This window comes from Solanum dulcamara, chromosome 12, assembly GCF_947179165.1.
Source record: "Solanum dulcamara chromosome 12, daSolDulc1.2, whole genome shotgun sequence".
Classification (NCBI taxonomy): domain Eukaryota; kingdom Viridiplantae; phylum Streptophyta; class Magnoliopsida; order Solanales; family Solanaceae; genus Solanum; species Solanum dulcamara.
In genome coordinates, this window is record NC_077248.1 from 245,686 (window position 1) to 259,712 (window position 14,027).

Sequence of the window (14,027 nt, forward strand, 5' to 3'; positions counted from 1 at the left end):
GACTTTAAATATGTCAGGTAGAAAGTTGAAATTAAAATATTATTAAAAAAATTAATAATTTTTTTTTAAACAAACTAAAAAAAAAGTACATAATTTTTTTCAAACGAAAAGAGTACTTAGGATGATAAAAGCTGGCATTGGCATGCCCTAATCTTGTTTAAATTCTTTTCTTGTTTTTGTCAATGCTCCTTTATGAGTTGGACTATAGGAGGCATCTTTTTGTCCGCCTCTCCTTTCTTTGCCCCTGCCATGAGACTTGCCACTTTTTCTTTGCAAGTTTAATTAACATTATGACATCCATTTCTAATTAAGTCAAATGTTTCAAGTTTAGATGCTGACAAACAAAAGTAATTGATTGTAGATTCTCCTTTCTCTCTCTCCAGATAAGAAGATAATGTAACACAACAATAGTAGCAAATCTGCAATCTGAATACTGCCAAAAGTGGTTAAAACTCGAATGTTCAAAAGGAGCAAACATAACTGTTATATCAAGAAACTTTTACAAGGATATCAAATTCAGGGTTTGCAAGCAGTAAAGATAATTGCTATTTGAAGGAACTTGTACACGCATTTGTTGACTGTGAACTTTCATTTGAATTTTTTAGTTCTCTGAATCTCCATCTACCAAATTAATTTGAGGATGACTAAGAGATGGGCTGAGAATTGTATGTGGTTTTCGCACTGTGGACAAGAATCATCACACCAGATATCTAACAACTACAGCAAAAAGTGTTCTTTACAGACCGAGCCTCTTAGGTCGTAAATAAGTAGTTGAGCCTTTCTTCAAACCAGGCATTGAAACCTGTTGCAGTTCTTTTGCTCTCTTTTCCTTCTCTTTCTCCTTGTTTCGTCTCTCAGCTTCAGCCTGTTCCGTCCTCAGCTTCTCCATTTCTTCCTCCATGGCAGTTTTCTCCTCTTTCTGTTTCTTTTTATGTTCCAGCATTGATGTATCAGAATCTTTCACAGAGAAAAACATTGGCCCCAGTTCAGCCAACCAGTGAGGCTCCACAGCTGTCACGCACTGCATGTACTCCTTTGATGTCAAGATCAGCTCATGATAAACCACGTTATCAGGAGTGTAACCCAATCCATAGAGAGCACTAGTGGGATGAAGGTGGCAAGGCATTCCATTCCGGCAATTAACATATTCCCCAACTCCCTTCAGCCTAGCTGCATTATGGAAGTAGGCAGAGCAGATGGCTTTCCTTACAACATCCCAATCAGGACCACAGGAAGTGAGTGGAATTTTAAGTGTCTTGAGGATATCCAGCAATTGAGACCTTACTTCCCCAGCCTTGCGCAGACCTTTGACCTGTAAAAAGTGGTCATTACACCAGTCCCCCCTGTATTGATTAGCTTTCCATTGCTGGTAAACATTAAGCAGTGTAAGGTGATCAGATTCTGGTACAAAAAACTTTTCCCTAGCAGCATCACTTTCTTCTGCCCTATCCTTGGGTCTAAAGAAAACTGAAGGCACTGAAAGCATAGAAACAATAGTCAGAACCTCATTTAAGCATTCTAGTTGTTCTCCCATCAAGAGCATTTTAGCAAGGGGAGGATCCAATGGGAACTCCACCATTTTCCAGCCAAGGCTTGTTAAATCCCCAACATTGTTAAGAGCACCTAATACCCACAACTGATACATGGAGTTGAGGATGTTATCCTGAGGAGGTGGATCCATAAAATCAAAATCCAACAGGTTCTGAATTTTGAGAGACTTGAGCAGCAAAACCACATTCCCAAGATTTGTCCGTTGAATCTCTGGCACGGGGCTTTGCAGCATTTCATTCTCATATGCATTCTCAGTATAAAGCCGGTAACAAGTCCCTGGGCCAGTTCTACCGGCTCGACCAGCACGCTGGTCAGCTGCAGCTCGACTAATAGGGAACACTTGCAGAGCATCCATACCCATACGAGGATTGTACACCTTCATTTTACCATAGCCTGTATCAATGACGTAGTAAATTCCATCGACAGTCAAGGATGTTTCAGCAATATTTGTAGCGACAATGCATTTTCGAGCCCCGTCTTCAGCTTTCTGGAATATTTTTGCTTGCAAATCAGCAGGCAGTTGAGAGTATATGGGAAGAATTAATAGATTGGGCACTGCTTGCTTTGTTGACGAGGTAAGCTGTTCCATGCGCTCTGAAAGTGCATAACAGGTAGCTTCAATCTCATCCTGACCAGTCATGAAGATGAGTATATCACCCGGTGCACTAGTAATATGGATGGTCATGGCTTGCTTAACTGCAGCTTCAACATAATCTTCGCATGGGGTTTTACTATACAACTTATTAACTGGAAAGGTTCTTCCAGGTATGTGAAATATTGGTACGCTGCAATAAAAAGACATGGGGTTATGTGAAGTGGAAAGTAGATGGAAAGCCAACACATACTATCTCCAAGTCCAGCTATCCAATAGATCCAATAGAAAAACCTACCTCCCAAAGAAGTTAGAGAATTTCTGGGCATTCAGAGTGGCAGAAGTGACAATAAGCTTAAAATCACGTCGCCTAGCCACAACTTTCTTAAGAATGCCAAAAAGGACATCAGTGTTAAGTGATCTCTCATGGGCCTCATCCATTACAATTACACTGCAAAAAAGAGATATTTGAGTGACTGCACTAAATAAAGCAAGCAGAAACTTGACGTTCCAGGAAATCAAATATAAAATGCTTATGAAAGCATATAAAGAGTGGAAAAATACCGATATTTTTCAAGATCAGGATCTTTGAGTGTTTCCCTTAGAAGAACACCATCAGTCATGTACTGCACAAGGAAATATACATATATTTAGCTTACACCAACGTATATGTGAACCAAGGTACTCACCTTGAAATCTTCCAATTTCATAAATTGCAGGTGTGAGTAAACTCTCCTCATATGGTCAAAAGTCTCACCTTGATAACAGTACTTGGCCCAGTGACATCTTCAAAACGAATGGCATATCCAACTTTATCACCAAGCTCAGTTTCCATTTCTTCACTGACTCTTTTTGCAACACTCATGGCTGCCACACGCCTGGGTTGGGTGCAACCAACAATCCCATTATTTGTATAGCCATCTTCATGAAGGTACTGCATGCAATTACAGACGCATACAAATAAGAGCCAGGACCGTATAAAAAAAATTCTACAGATTCCAGTTTAGATTTAAAAAGACGATTTAGAAAAAGTAAACACTAGTCTAAGCAAACCTGGGTTAGCTGTGTTGTCTTTCCAGAACCAGTTTCTCCAACAACTACCACCACCTGGTTTTCGCGAACCACCTGTTCCAAAAAAAATCATTCAACAAGTTGAAAAATACAGCGGCGCCCTTTGGATCAATGAAGTGGGTTGAGAACCATGAAATTTTAGGTTCAAAACCCAACGGAGACAAAAACACTAGATGATATCTCCCTATTCATCCAAGCTTGAGTGGATAAAGTTACTCAGTACTTATGTTGGTAGGAGGTAGCAAGTACCCCGTGGAATTAGATGGCCTGGACACCATGGTTATAAAAAAAATACCATAAAGAGTGAACTTTGTTTTTTATAGGTAAAATACTTGGTGAATTTATCACAAGGGAAGGACATCAATAGACTTTAAGAAAGCAGCTTAGCATCTAATTTGTACGCAGAGCTCCTAATTACGGGTCAGTTTTACTGTTTAAATGATTCCCAATGATGTTCAAAGCAAAAGTTTCTAGGTAGGTGTTAAGCTGGATAACAGGTATAGTAACTCATCATTCAATAATATCCCCAGTATCAAAATGAGAAAATGAGTCAAACCTGCAATAAGTCATCTCGCACAGAGAAGATGGGCAGATACTGCCTTTGCTGTGAAAGTGTTTTTGATAATGCAAAATCACTGACAGCTTCCCCTTTCTTTAAGTGCTGTGAGAATCTAGCTTCTCCTTTAAAATCAACCTCACCATCCTCACCCACTGTAGCAGTATCCGCATCAACCTAGCATAAGGTGAAATAAAATGTCAGTTCCATATCGTCTACAGCCAGAAACATACCAGATTAACACAGTATGTTCAATTTGATGGAAAACATAAGGTACCTGCTCTGCACTCTTCTCCACACCAAGGATATCTCCAAGTTTTGAGCCAGCTAGCTCCCAAAATCTTTGACGAGACTTGTGCATGTTTTGTTTTTCACGTATTTCACGAACTAGAGCTGAACCTTTACGTGAAATTATGGCCATATCTGATGTTGGGTCCTTTATTGGCATTATCGGCTCAGCTTGCTTGGTGAAAACAATTCTCCCATCCAAAAAGGGGGGCTTTGTATCTGTCGCAACAAATGGTAAGATATCCAAACAAAAGATGGAGCAAATATTTTTGAGAAGCCAGAATAAAATTGTCTACTGGGGAGGTGTATCATAGAGATGTACCGTGAACAAGAAGAATAACCTTCCGTTCATCCTCATCATCAAACTCCGTCTGCACCTCGGTACCTCTAACAGCTCCAGATCTCAAAAGCTGGCGATCCTCCCACTGAGCATTGTCTGCAGTGAGCTGTGATAGCCTTTTACTTTGAGCAAGTGACATCTTGCTTCCGTCTCTACGAACCTGTTACATGTGGGCAGGGAAAGAGAGAAAGGTGACGCCAAGGACAGACAATACATGCATTGCATGAGTGTGCATTATATATAACCAATCCTTAACTACACAGTATAGTAAAGTTTGATAGACTACAAAAGTTCTTGATATTATGCTAACCCACGGATAACAGACTTATCTCATCGGGAAAGGTCCAAGAAGCTCTTGACATTAAATTAAAATGATATCTTGCCTTAGCCAGTGAATCTCTTTGTTCTCCCCAATGGTCATTTTAGCTCAGTTTCTTAGATCTTACATGTAGAAGAACCAGCTCATCAGCTAAAAGATGATTAACTATTTTGATCTCGTAATTCTATACAATTTTCTGAATTTCAAACCAAGTTTCAAAGTTTTGCAACGAAAAACTTGTTCCAATTTGACTGCCACTCAGATGATAAATTCGTCTTTCTTTAACTGAAAGCGACAATATTATGTAGATGGTGGCACCAAATAGGTGCAAAATCGAGATACATCTGGATGTTTGAAATGTAGGCAAACCACGTAAAGAAAGAAAAATACAGCACTTTCAGTTTAGGGTCAAAAGGACAATATCTGTTCCATCCCTTCTCTGTTCAAACGCCTATGTGACCTCTCAGATGTTCAACAATGGTCTAAAATAGGATTATACAAAATACATATCTAAAAGAGACAACATGTCTAAACAAAGGGAATTCAATCAGTAGGTAAGCACAATGTCTGACACAATCACAATAGTGAGAGACACAAGCTCAAGAAGGGCAATGAAGAATATGTGCCCTCTAGTTCCCTTCACACCAGAGAATTATATAAATTCATCTCTGGAAAATAATCCCTTTTATTCTCATCATCAGTTATTGATGATAGAGGGATCGCAGAGCAGAAAACATAATCCGTAATGCCTCATTCAAATACAGCAAGCTATGACACATAAGATTGTTATGCAGACAGTGACACGAATTGTCAAGTGTAAGCTAAACCATTATCCATCAAGTAAGTTTTCTAATCAGCTGAAAGCACCAGCCATTCATATTGCTACAACTTCCACCGAGTCCCAGTAACATCCGTTAGTTTGCTAGTTCTCCCACAAAAATATAAATGCAAACATATCCAAAATCATGAGTTAAGGCTTTTGTTCTCTCTGTGCTTACCAGTTTTTTGGCCAATTCCACCTCTTTCTTCTGGAAAGATGCCTCATCACCTAGAAATGCTGATGAACCATCCCCCTCAAACACTGTACTACCTTCTTCGCGGTCATACCTGCATAACAGAAGTGATTACTGGCACTACCAAAAACAACAAAACTGTTAACTAGAAAGAAAAATACATAGTAAGCACATATAAACTACTGCGGGAGGAGTCATAACACTTAATAATACTGTAGATACTATAAAATGGCGAGACAATTACCAGGCACGATCAGAATTATACTCCATCTCTAGACGCATACTTTCAGTAATCTCTTGATTTTGATCTTCAGAGGCGCCGTTTGTGTCATCTCCTCCGTCCTAGAAGGAAGTAACGCACAGGTAAAAAAAATCCTTCTTTTAATATTCCAATTGACCCCCCCCCAACCAACCACCACCACCACCACCACCCACCCCACCCACACAGAAAAAAGGAACTAATGAAGATGGAAGTTTGAGTATAAAGCAGTACCTCAGACAGAGAACTTCCTGTAGAAGATGGAATCAAACTGGACTTTGCACCATATCTGGAACTAGAAGATCTTACTGATGACCCAGATGCTCTTATTGGAGTTGGAGAAGGAGCCACACTGTCCCACGGAGAAGCAGCTCCTGCAGGTATGAATGTTTCTCATTAATGATATGCTGACAAAAAGTTTACAAAACAACGCCAGTGTTAGAATTCACAGAGACCATACCAGCAGAATGAGTATGATCCCCAAGCCATGGGGAAACAAGTCGAGAATCAGGTGAAGCACCAAGAAACTTTGGTGATGGTGAAGGCTCATAATGCCTGCTACTACTACTGGAACGACTATCACGACGAGGGGTATCTTGCCACTCCCATCTACCATCATCCCATTCCGATCTTCCTTGAAAGATTACACAATTTGCCAGATCAATTCAAATGCTTTAAGAAATGTCACAAAATTATTGTGAGGAGATACTCAGACACAAGGAGTAGCCATTGACTAACCCAACAGTCCCCAATTATAACATGCTCCAATGCACGTTCCTATTCTATATGTCAATTCAGATGATTTTAGAGCCACCAGCTCTAAAAGAAAGATGTAATGCACATGCATACAAAATTCAAAAACACACTTTTATGGACTCAGGTGGGCTCGTTCGAGTGAACAGTAGTTGACGCCATTGCGACTCCATCAAGCACCAATACGAGAATAGGTACATTGTGATGACATATACATTTTAGTGCACATACTGACACAGTTACATGCTACCCACTTGTTTTTGATTTGGAAAATCAGAACCAAAATACCAGGCATTGACAAATGAAGATGTAATGTTTACCAGGAGTCCTCCTGAAACCTTCATATCTACTTCTTTTTCTTCCGTCATCCCCATCATATTCTCTTTCATAACCGCGTGATGAATCCCTATAGTGGTGCTCTTCCCTGCTGGTTCTTCTCTCTCTCCTTCTCCTTTCCCTGTTTTCACTTCTGTAATTATCCCTGTATTTACTTCCATCCCTTTCACGGTCAACTGACTCGCCCCTAGATATCGTAGAACGTAAGCTCCCAGAAGAGGCAGCTGGAACCTTGAATTAGACATAAGTCAGTGCCACATTGATGTTTCCAGAAATGAAGCAACAGACATTGAGTTACATTACAGAACACAATAGTCCATCCAGTTAAGGCAAGAAACTAAAGCATATGATCGAATTTACCAGTAAACACTAAAGTAGCAGGACACATGCACTGAGGAATGGGTTTCCAACAAGTCATACAAAGATTTCAGACCCAAAATCTCAAGAAAGAAGTAGAGAGCTCTTAAAGGTACCAATTTGTGAAATCCAAGCAGGAGAACCTGACCAATTTTAATGGATACGAGAGGAACGGAAGAAGAGTAAAAAAAACTTCAAATGACTCAATAAGTAATATTACAGCTACGTCTTGCATATGAGATGCTCCGATGAAACTCGTGCTGTACTTTCTTAATAAATTCTTCATCAAAAAGAATAGTTGGTCATTTGCAACCATTTACCTCTATGCATTGTATTTCATTATATTGAACGATAAAGATGGACGACCTATAAATGTGCATTCATAAGTATTTTATAAGAATAGCTTTGGGCCAACTTTATGAATAGTAAGAAGGACAACTTTATACTACTTTGACAATTAACAATGATATTCCACTGTACTGAAAAGGACAACATATTCAGATTTGCTTCATAGTAACTGTCGACGCATTGCAATATATCAAGCTTAGATTCCAGCAAATAAAGGTACCAGCTCCTCAAAGTTTCTAGTTCAGAATATCACTTTCTTTCATCTCACTTAAGTTATTCTTCTTGGTGCAATACGCAAAGATATCAAATGATAAGAGGAACAGAACTCCTCTCTCTATATTGGTCAAAACTGAATTACAAACACAAAAGGGGAGGGGAGGGGGGTTGAAGGGAATCTACAATCAAGCTTAGACTACAGCTAATTAAAGTACCAGCTCCTCAAAGTTTCTAGCTCAGAATGTAACCTTCTTTCATCTCACATAAGTTATTCTTCTCGATGCAATATGCAAAGACATCAAACGGTAAGAGAAAGACTTAAACCCCACAGAACAGCTCTCCCTATATTGGTCAAGAAATTGAAACACACAAACACACACAAAAAAAAAGGAAAGGAATCTAGAAACTTCCAAGATAAGAAACTGAAGGTACTATCGAAAAGCAATTCAACAATATCAAGCTTCAAAACTTGAAAATAAAAGGAAATATGTCAAAGCAAGATTACAAATAAGCAATGTACCTCTGTGTTCTCATTCAAGTGAGGCCTCACGACTGTCTCAGCATCTTCCCGTTCATTGGTTACTGCACTTCCTAGAAAATAAAGGTTGATTAATTATCGATTTCCTAGCTTAATTGTTAGAGTAGATTGATATTGTGGTCAAGTGTAATTGATTGTATAATATTGCCTTATTTAGTGCTAGGACTCATTGTATAAGTATCCATACTCATGGATTGTAAATTCATCAAGAAATACAAAGAAACATTTTCTTCTTGACATTTTTATGGTATCAGAGTTGTTGCTGGCTTTGGAGGTGAATCTTCTCCCTCGTAGCACCGCAGCACTAGGGTTCTTTTTTTCACAAGAAGAGGTTGAGTTTTCTCATCACATAAACCTGTCCGCATCTAAATAATTTTCTATTAGTTCTCTATAGAAAAACTAACACTACCACAAGGTACTGCAAGAGACAGCGACCAAACCCCAACCAGATGCTGCCGGAAACCATCTCCGACGCGCCATCACACGTCACTAGAACTTCCGACACTGGCGACGCATCACTCTCTTCGACAACTTCTTCTGAATGTTTCTTTTTTTTGTTGGGGTCGCCGGTACATTCAAAGCCTACCAGAATCTCCTAAAGACCTACTACTTTGTTGGAATAAAAGAAGACTGCGGAAAAGAAGATAAAGTGGAACACTATACCAGCGGCTATAATCAAAGATACTTTGAAGGCAAAAAGGAAAAATATTTGTACCTTAAAGCATAGATGTTTAGTTCACTTGATCTTTTGGTGTAAAAATGAAAATGCGCAAGATGTAGACGGGATGATTAATTTCTTACTTCTTTTCAAATGTAGCTAGTTTAGTAAGATGCAGACTGTAGGGGTTGTACTACTCAAACATTGAGTTAAAATGCAGGCAGCAGAGGCCATACAAATATCAAAAGTAATCACAACATTGAGAGTTTTTTTGATGAAGCTGGAGTTGATTATAATAATGAATCCTTGAATGTGAAAAGAAAAGGAGTTAAGAAACTGGTACCTGAAACAGATGTCTCACTAGCATACGATTCACGATACCTCCTCTGTACATTATTCCGTGAAACATTAGATGGACTATGTCCCAAATCATCAGTTCCAGAAGCAGCAGATGCCTCCTCATCCTCATCTATAGATGACGCAACTGAAGCAAGTCTCTCCCTTGGAACTTTAAATCCACTCTCTACAGTAGCCCCTCCCCTTTTAGCCATCGCCAAGGCATCAAGCCCTATCCAATCGCGAAAAGTTGATAAAGATATAAATCACAAAACAATTTCATTTATCACACACGTATTGAGAAGGGGACATAGTCAAAGTTTATAACTCAACACGGCAACGGAATTAGTACATGTGCCAATAGTCTAAAACACATAATTTGAAAAGAAGCAGATGAAACTATTACAAAATAATGTAACGTTTTTATACTACTCTTTTCTTGAAAGATATCTTACGTACCTACACATCTCATATGTCACCTAACAAAGAGAAGATTCGGATAGACCTAAATAATTATTTTTCAAAAACTTTCTCATGATGAGTTTAAATGAAGTAACATGGTCAGTGAGGAGTCACATAGCCAGCCCCAACTTACTTGGGACTGAGGCTAGTTGTTGTTGTCGATCTCATGGAAAAGCATACATCTTGCAAGAAGAAGGAACTTGTATCTAATTTTTACTCAATCAACAAAAGAATGTCTATATAAAGCTTTGAATACTATGCAAACAATTAATCTAGGATACAAGCACATTCTGTACAAGACCCCAACATACAAATAACGGAAATCCTGCAAATGGCTTATGTTCAGGGTGGGGCCTCCGAGAATCTAAAGCTTGAAAAAAAAAAGTGTAGGTATGTAGAAATGAACAAATTAAGAGTGTGGGAAAGGATGTTGTACATCACAATCATGATATATGAAGTGTCACAACGTGCAGCCGCAATTACTTCTTCTTTCTTGTTATTTCAGTGCGAAATTTTGATTCATTTTTTTCCCAAAATTATTAAGGTCATTCTATTCCCTTTTTATATAGGTTTGTCACATTATGGCCTTCTCTCCCTTTTCACCTACCCAAAAGAAGTAGCAAATTTTTTAAATGAAAATCTATCATTGATAGATAGCGAGAGAGGTTCAAAATCTAAGGTCATAAGATAGCATGGATCATATTTCCTCGTTAGTCTGCAGGTGGTCCTTCAATTTGTTAGAGAATGAGAGGAATGAGGCAGTATGTTTACATACTAGTTAGGAGTCATCCTAGTTAAGTTTGTATGTTTTCTTAGATATCTTTTATAAGGTGGCATCACCAAGCATCAAAAGAATAAGCTTGTTTTCATATAAAGATTAAGTTTTTTTGATGTTGAACTATTCGACAAACAGAAACTATGCAATATTTCTGTTATATAAAACCATTTTTTTTTTGCTTGAGAGAAGATGGAAATAAATGAAGTGCCAAAACCACAAAGATATAGGTTAATCAAACCATACCTAGAAGTGATTTTCGCTCTGAAGGTTTAAAAACTACTCTCTCCTTCCCAGGAACAAAAAGACCCCCACTGCTCGTCTTATCAGGTTCCAATGTTATTGTTGTCTTGTCCATATCAATTGGTTCAACATCTCTTTGCTTTTGGGGAGGAAAAAAAAAGTTGAATCGTATAAGGTATATTTGTGCCTTGAAAAAAGTTACAGAATAACATATATATGGTCGAAAGAAAACTATCTAAACAACTCACCTGCATGTTCCCTTTGAGGAGGAGTAGCAACTCTTAATAAACTGCAGAGGCGGCTCAACCCTAAAGCAACCAAATCAGTAGCTTTAGGCCTCAAAACCTCAAAATTACAAATCCCCGAAAGAACCAAAAAGCCCTAAATTCAGTGCCAACTTGCACAGAAAAGAAAATAAGTTCGATTAAACGAAGAAACACAACTCGAGATCAACGCACAGAGACAGTAAACCCAAAAGATGAAGAAGATACATACATGGGAACAGATAAAAAGACACAAACCAAACAAATCTTGTAAATAATTATGTATTTGTTAATAGTATTAATTGAAATATTTTTAATAGTTTATTAGTATTAACAACCGACTCAACTTTGCTTAAAAAATTATTTCCCCATCAACTTTCAAAAATAGCCATTTTCTTCTCTTTTTTCTGACAATTTGTTTGGATGGTTGTTATCGATTATATTATATTATAATGTTAGTTTTAATGTAATATTTGTTTTGATTATTATTTAAATATTATTATATTATATTGTTTAAATTCATTAGGTAATGATGAACAGACTTATTTTGTAATGATTGATTTGGTGTAATCGCATCGCTACATTAATATTATATTTTTATTTTGTTTTTATTTATTATTTAATAAATTTATTTTATTCTTTATCTTATTTTTTATTATAGCTCTATCTTGTACCATATTTTTCTTGTAGGTTTATTATTCAAATTACCAATATATAATAAGAACGATACAATCTTTCAGAATACAATGTATTCAAGAATACAACACAATATGATATATTTGTTTTTAATCTATATACATAAAAGATATTAGTTTTGTCCAAAAGAAAAATATTAATTGAAAATATAATTTAATGTCATTTTATAATGAAACGATATTATTTTAACAAAATCTACAACGTGATAACCTTATAAACATATTTAATAATACAAAATAACTAATAAATAAAGATGCATTTTATAATAATTTCTTAAAAGATGATCAATTTAAAAAATATTTTACCAATGACAATTAAAAATCTTTTATCTACATAGATTATAGAAAATAGGAGATAATCACAATACATAAACATGTTATTTAACTTGATTTCAGCTGGCATCTTTGGGTGTGCACGAGTAGATACTTAAACTTGTATAGTTGAATAAATCAGACACATACATCATTACATGACAATTAGGGTGAGATACACTTGAATTGATTTGTAGTATGTCACGTATGACACATTATTTCATGTGTAGGACATATATGTCTACTTATTTGATTTTGTACAAATTTAAGTGTCTAATTATGCATACCTAAAACTGAAGGGTATAAATGTCAGTTAAGGCCAAATTTATGTATTATACCTAAGAGATGAGTAGAACTTAAATATGCACGGACACAACAAATAATACTCACACATGCTTAATGCATGTAATATTAAAAAAAAATCAATTTTGCAACAAACTTATAAAAAGATAATTTTACTTACAATGTTAATGAACTTAAATGAAAATCTATAAATACATGGATTAAAAATAAAATATTATATATAATATAAAAAATGTTACATAGATAGAAGATAAAAATGAAAAAGATAAATAGACTTTGCATAAAATAAAAGAGGGAGAATTATTATTATTCAAAGTAAAGTTGGGGGTATAAATGATTTTCATTATACTAATAATTATGCACGCATTTTCAAAATTTTATAATTTTTCTAAAAATATAATTAATATAATTATAATTAAAAGTCGCAAGCAGATAAATTTGCAATTACGTTCTACTTCTTAATTCACTTTAATTTGAATCAATGATGTTTTAAGATCGACTTTGTAAGATTGTCTTTAATTTGTTGAGATGTCTTCTTCGGCATTTCAAGCTTAAACTAATTAAATTATCAAAAAAATATTGTTTTAACTTTGAATGTTTTTTAAAGGTAACAATCATTACTATATTGATGATTTAATTATTTTTTTGTAACCAAAAATGATGTGAAATATTATGCAAGTAAAAAAATGATACTCTAATTAATGTATTCAATTAAGGGGAATCTTAATTTTATTTTTAAATATTTCTAGAATAATTTTGATAATTTGTGTAACAACCGACTCAATTGAAAAAGTTTTCAAAATCATAATGAATAAGAATTTATCTAAAATTTAAGCATTTATGATGTTGTATAACATACAATAATATATATATATATGTCGTCTATTTGTGACACACAAAATATTACAAGAAATGTTGTACTGTCAAATGAAAAAAGGTAAATTAATTATTAAATTATAATCAATTACATGTATTTTTAAAATTTACGAAAGTAAAATATATTAAAAAATTATTAAATAAACATAAAATATTTATCATGTAATTTCATATTTAATTATGTGTTTTATTTATTATGTAAAAGTTTTCATTGATAATAATAAATATAAGTGGTATGTCGAAAAAGGAGAAATTATAAAATATTATTTTCTTCGAAAGCCACATAATTTTCTATACAAAAAGAAATTACATGATGTACCAAAAAAAAATATAAGGAATGAGCAAAGTTCATCTCCACCCCATTCAAAAGCTATCATATTTCTTTCTTTTCAAAAATGATCCATCACATAGTACATAAAAAGAAAATAAGGAATCGACTACTCCTTGCTTGAGCAAAGTTATCTCTAGCCTTTTTAAAAGGTAAATGGCCCACATTAAAGCAAGTGAGAGGAATAAACACGGTGGACTGTTTCACCCTTAATTAAAAGTTTTGACTTCGAGTCCTGA

At 35.7% G+C, this 14,027-nt stretch overlaps 1 protein-coding gene across 3 annotated transcripts; it reads right to left on the reverse strand.

Moving 5' to 3' along the window:
• Positions 1-411: 411 nt before the first annotated feature.
• LOC129875935 (pre-mRNA-splicing factor ATP-dependent RNA helicase DEAH7) lies at positions 412-11,549 on the reverse strand. Of its 3 annotated transcripts, none has more exons than XM_055951183.1 (18): positions 11,507-11,549; positions 11,260-11,319; positions 11,015-11,150; positions 9,539-9,763; positions 8,520-8,590; positions 7,063-7,309; positions 6,450-6,623; positions 6,224-6,363; positions 5,975-6,072; positions 5,716-5,824; positions 4,381-4,558; positions 4,048-4,277; positions 3,771-3,947; positions 3,197-3,268; positions 2,901-3,077; positions 2,708-2,769; positions 2,442-2,594; positions 412-2,336 (listed from the first exon to the last, which is right to left on the reverse strand). In XM_055951183.1, exons 2-18 carry the CDS (start codon positions 11,263-11,265, stop codon positions 737-739), a joined length of 3,855 nt encoding a protein of 1,284 aa, XP_055807158.1. In that variant the 5' UTR covers positions 11,266-11,319; positions 11,507-11,549; the 3' UTR covers positions 412-736. The 3 variants fall into 3 exon arrangements, with proteins under 3 accessions (XP_055807158.1, XP_055807157.1, XP_055807156.1); XM_055951182.1 differs by having other exon boundaries at positions 11,260-11,408; positions 11,507-11,524; XM_055951181.1 differs by lacking the exon at positions 11,507-11,549 and having other exon boundaries at positions 11,260-11,500.
• Between the last annotated feature and the right edge of the window lie 2,478 nt (positions 11,550-14,027).

Excerpts from the sequence above, each read along its gene's own strand:
- LOC129875935 (XM_055951183.1), bottom strand. Across the intron at positions 8,591-9,538 it reads TAGTGAGACATCTGTTTCAG|GAAGTGCAGTAACCAATGAA; the intron begins GTACCAGTTTCT and ends TTTATTTTCTAG. Across the intron at positions 2,337-2,441 it reads TTCTCTAACTTCTTTGGGAG|CGTACCAATATTTCACATAC; the intron begins GTAGGTTTTTCT and ends TTTTTATTGCAG.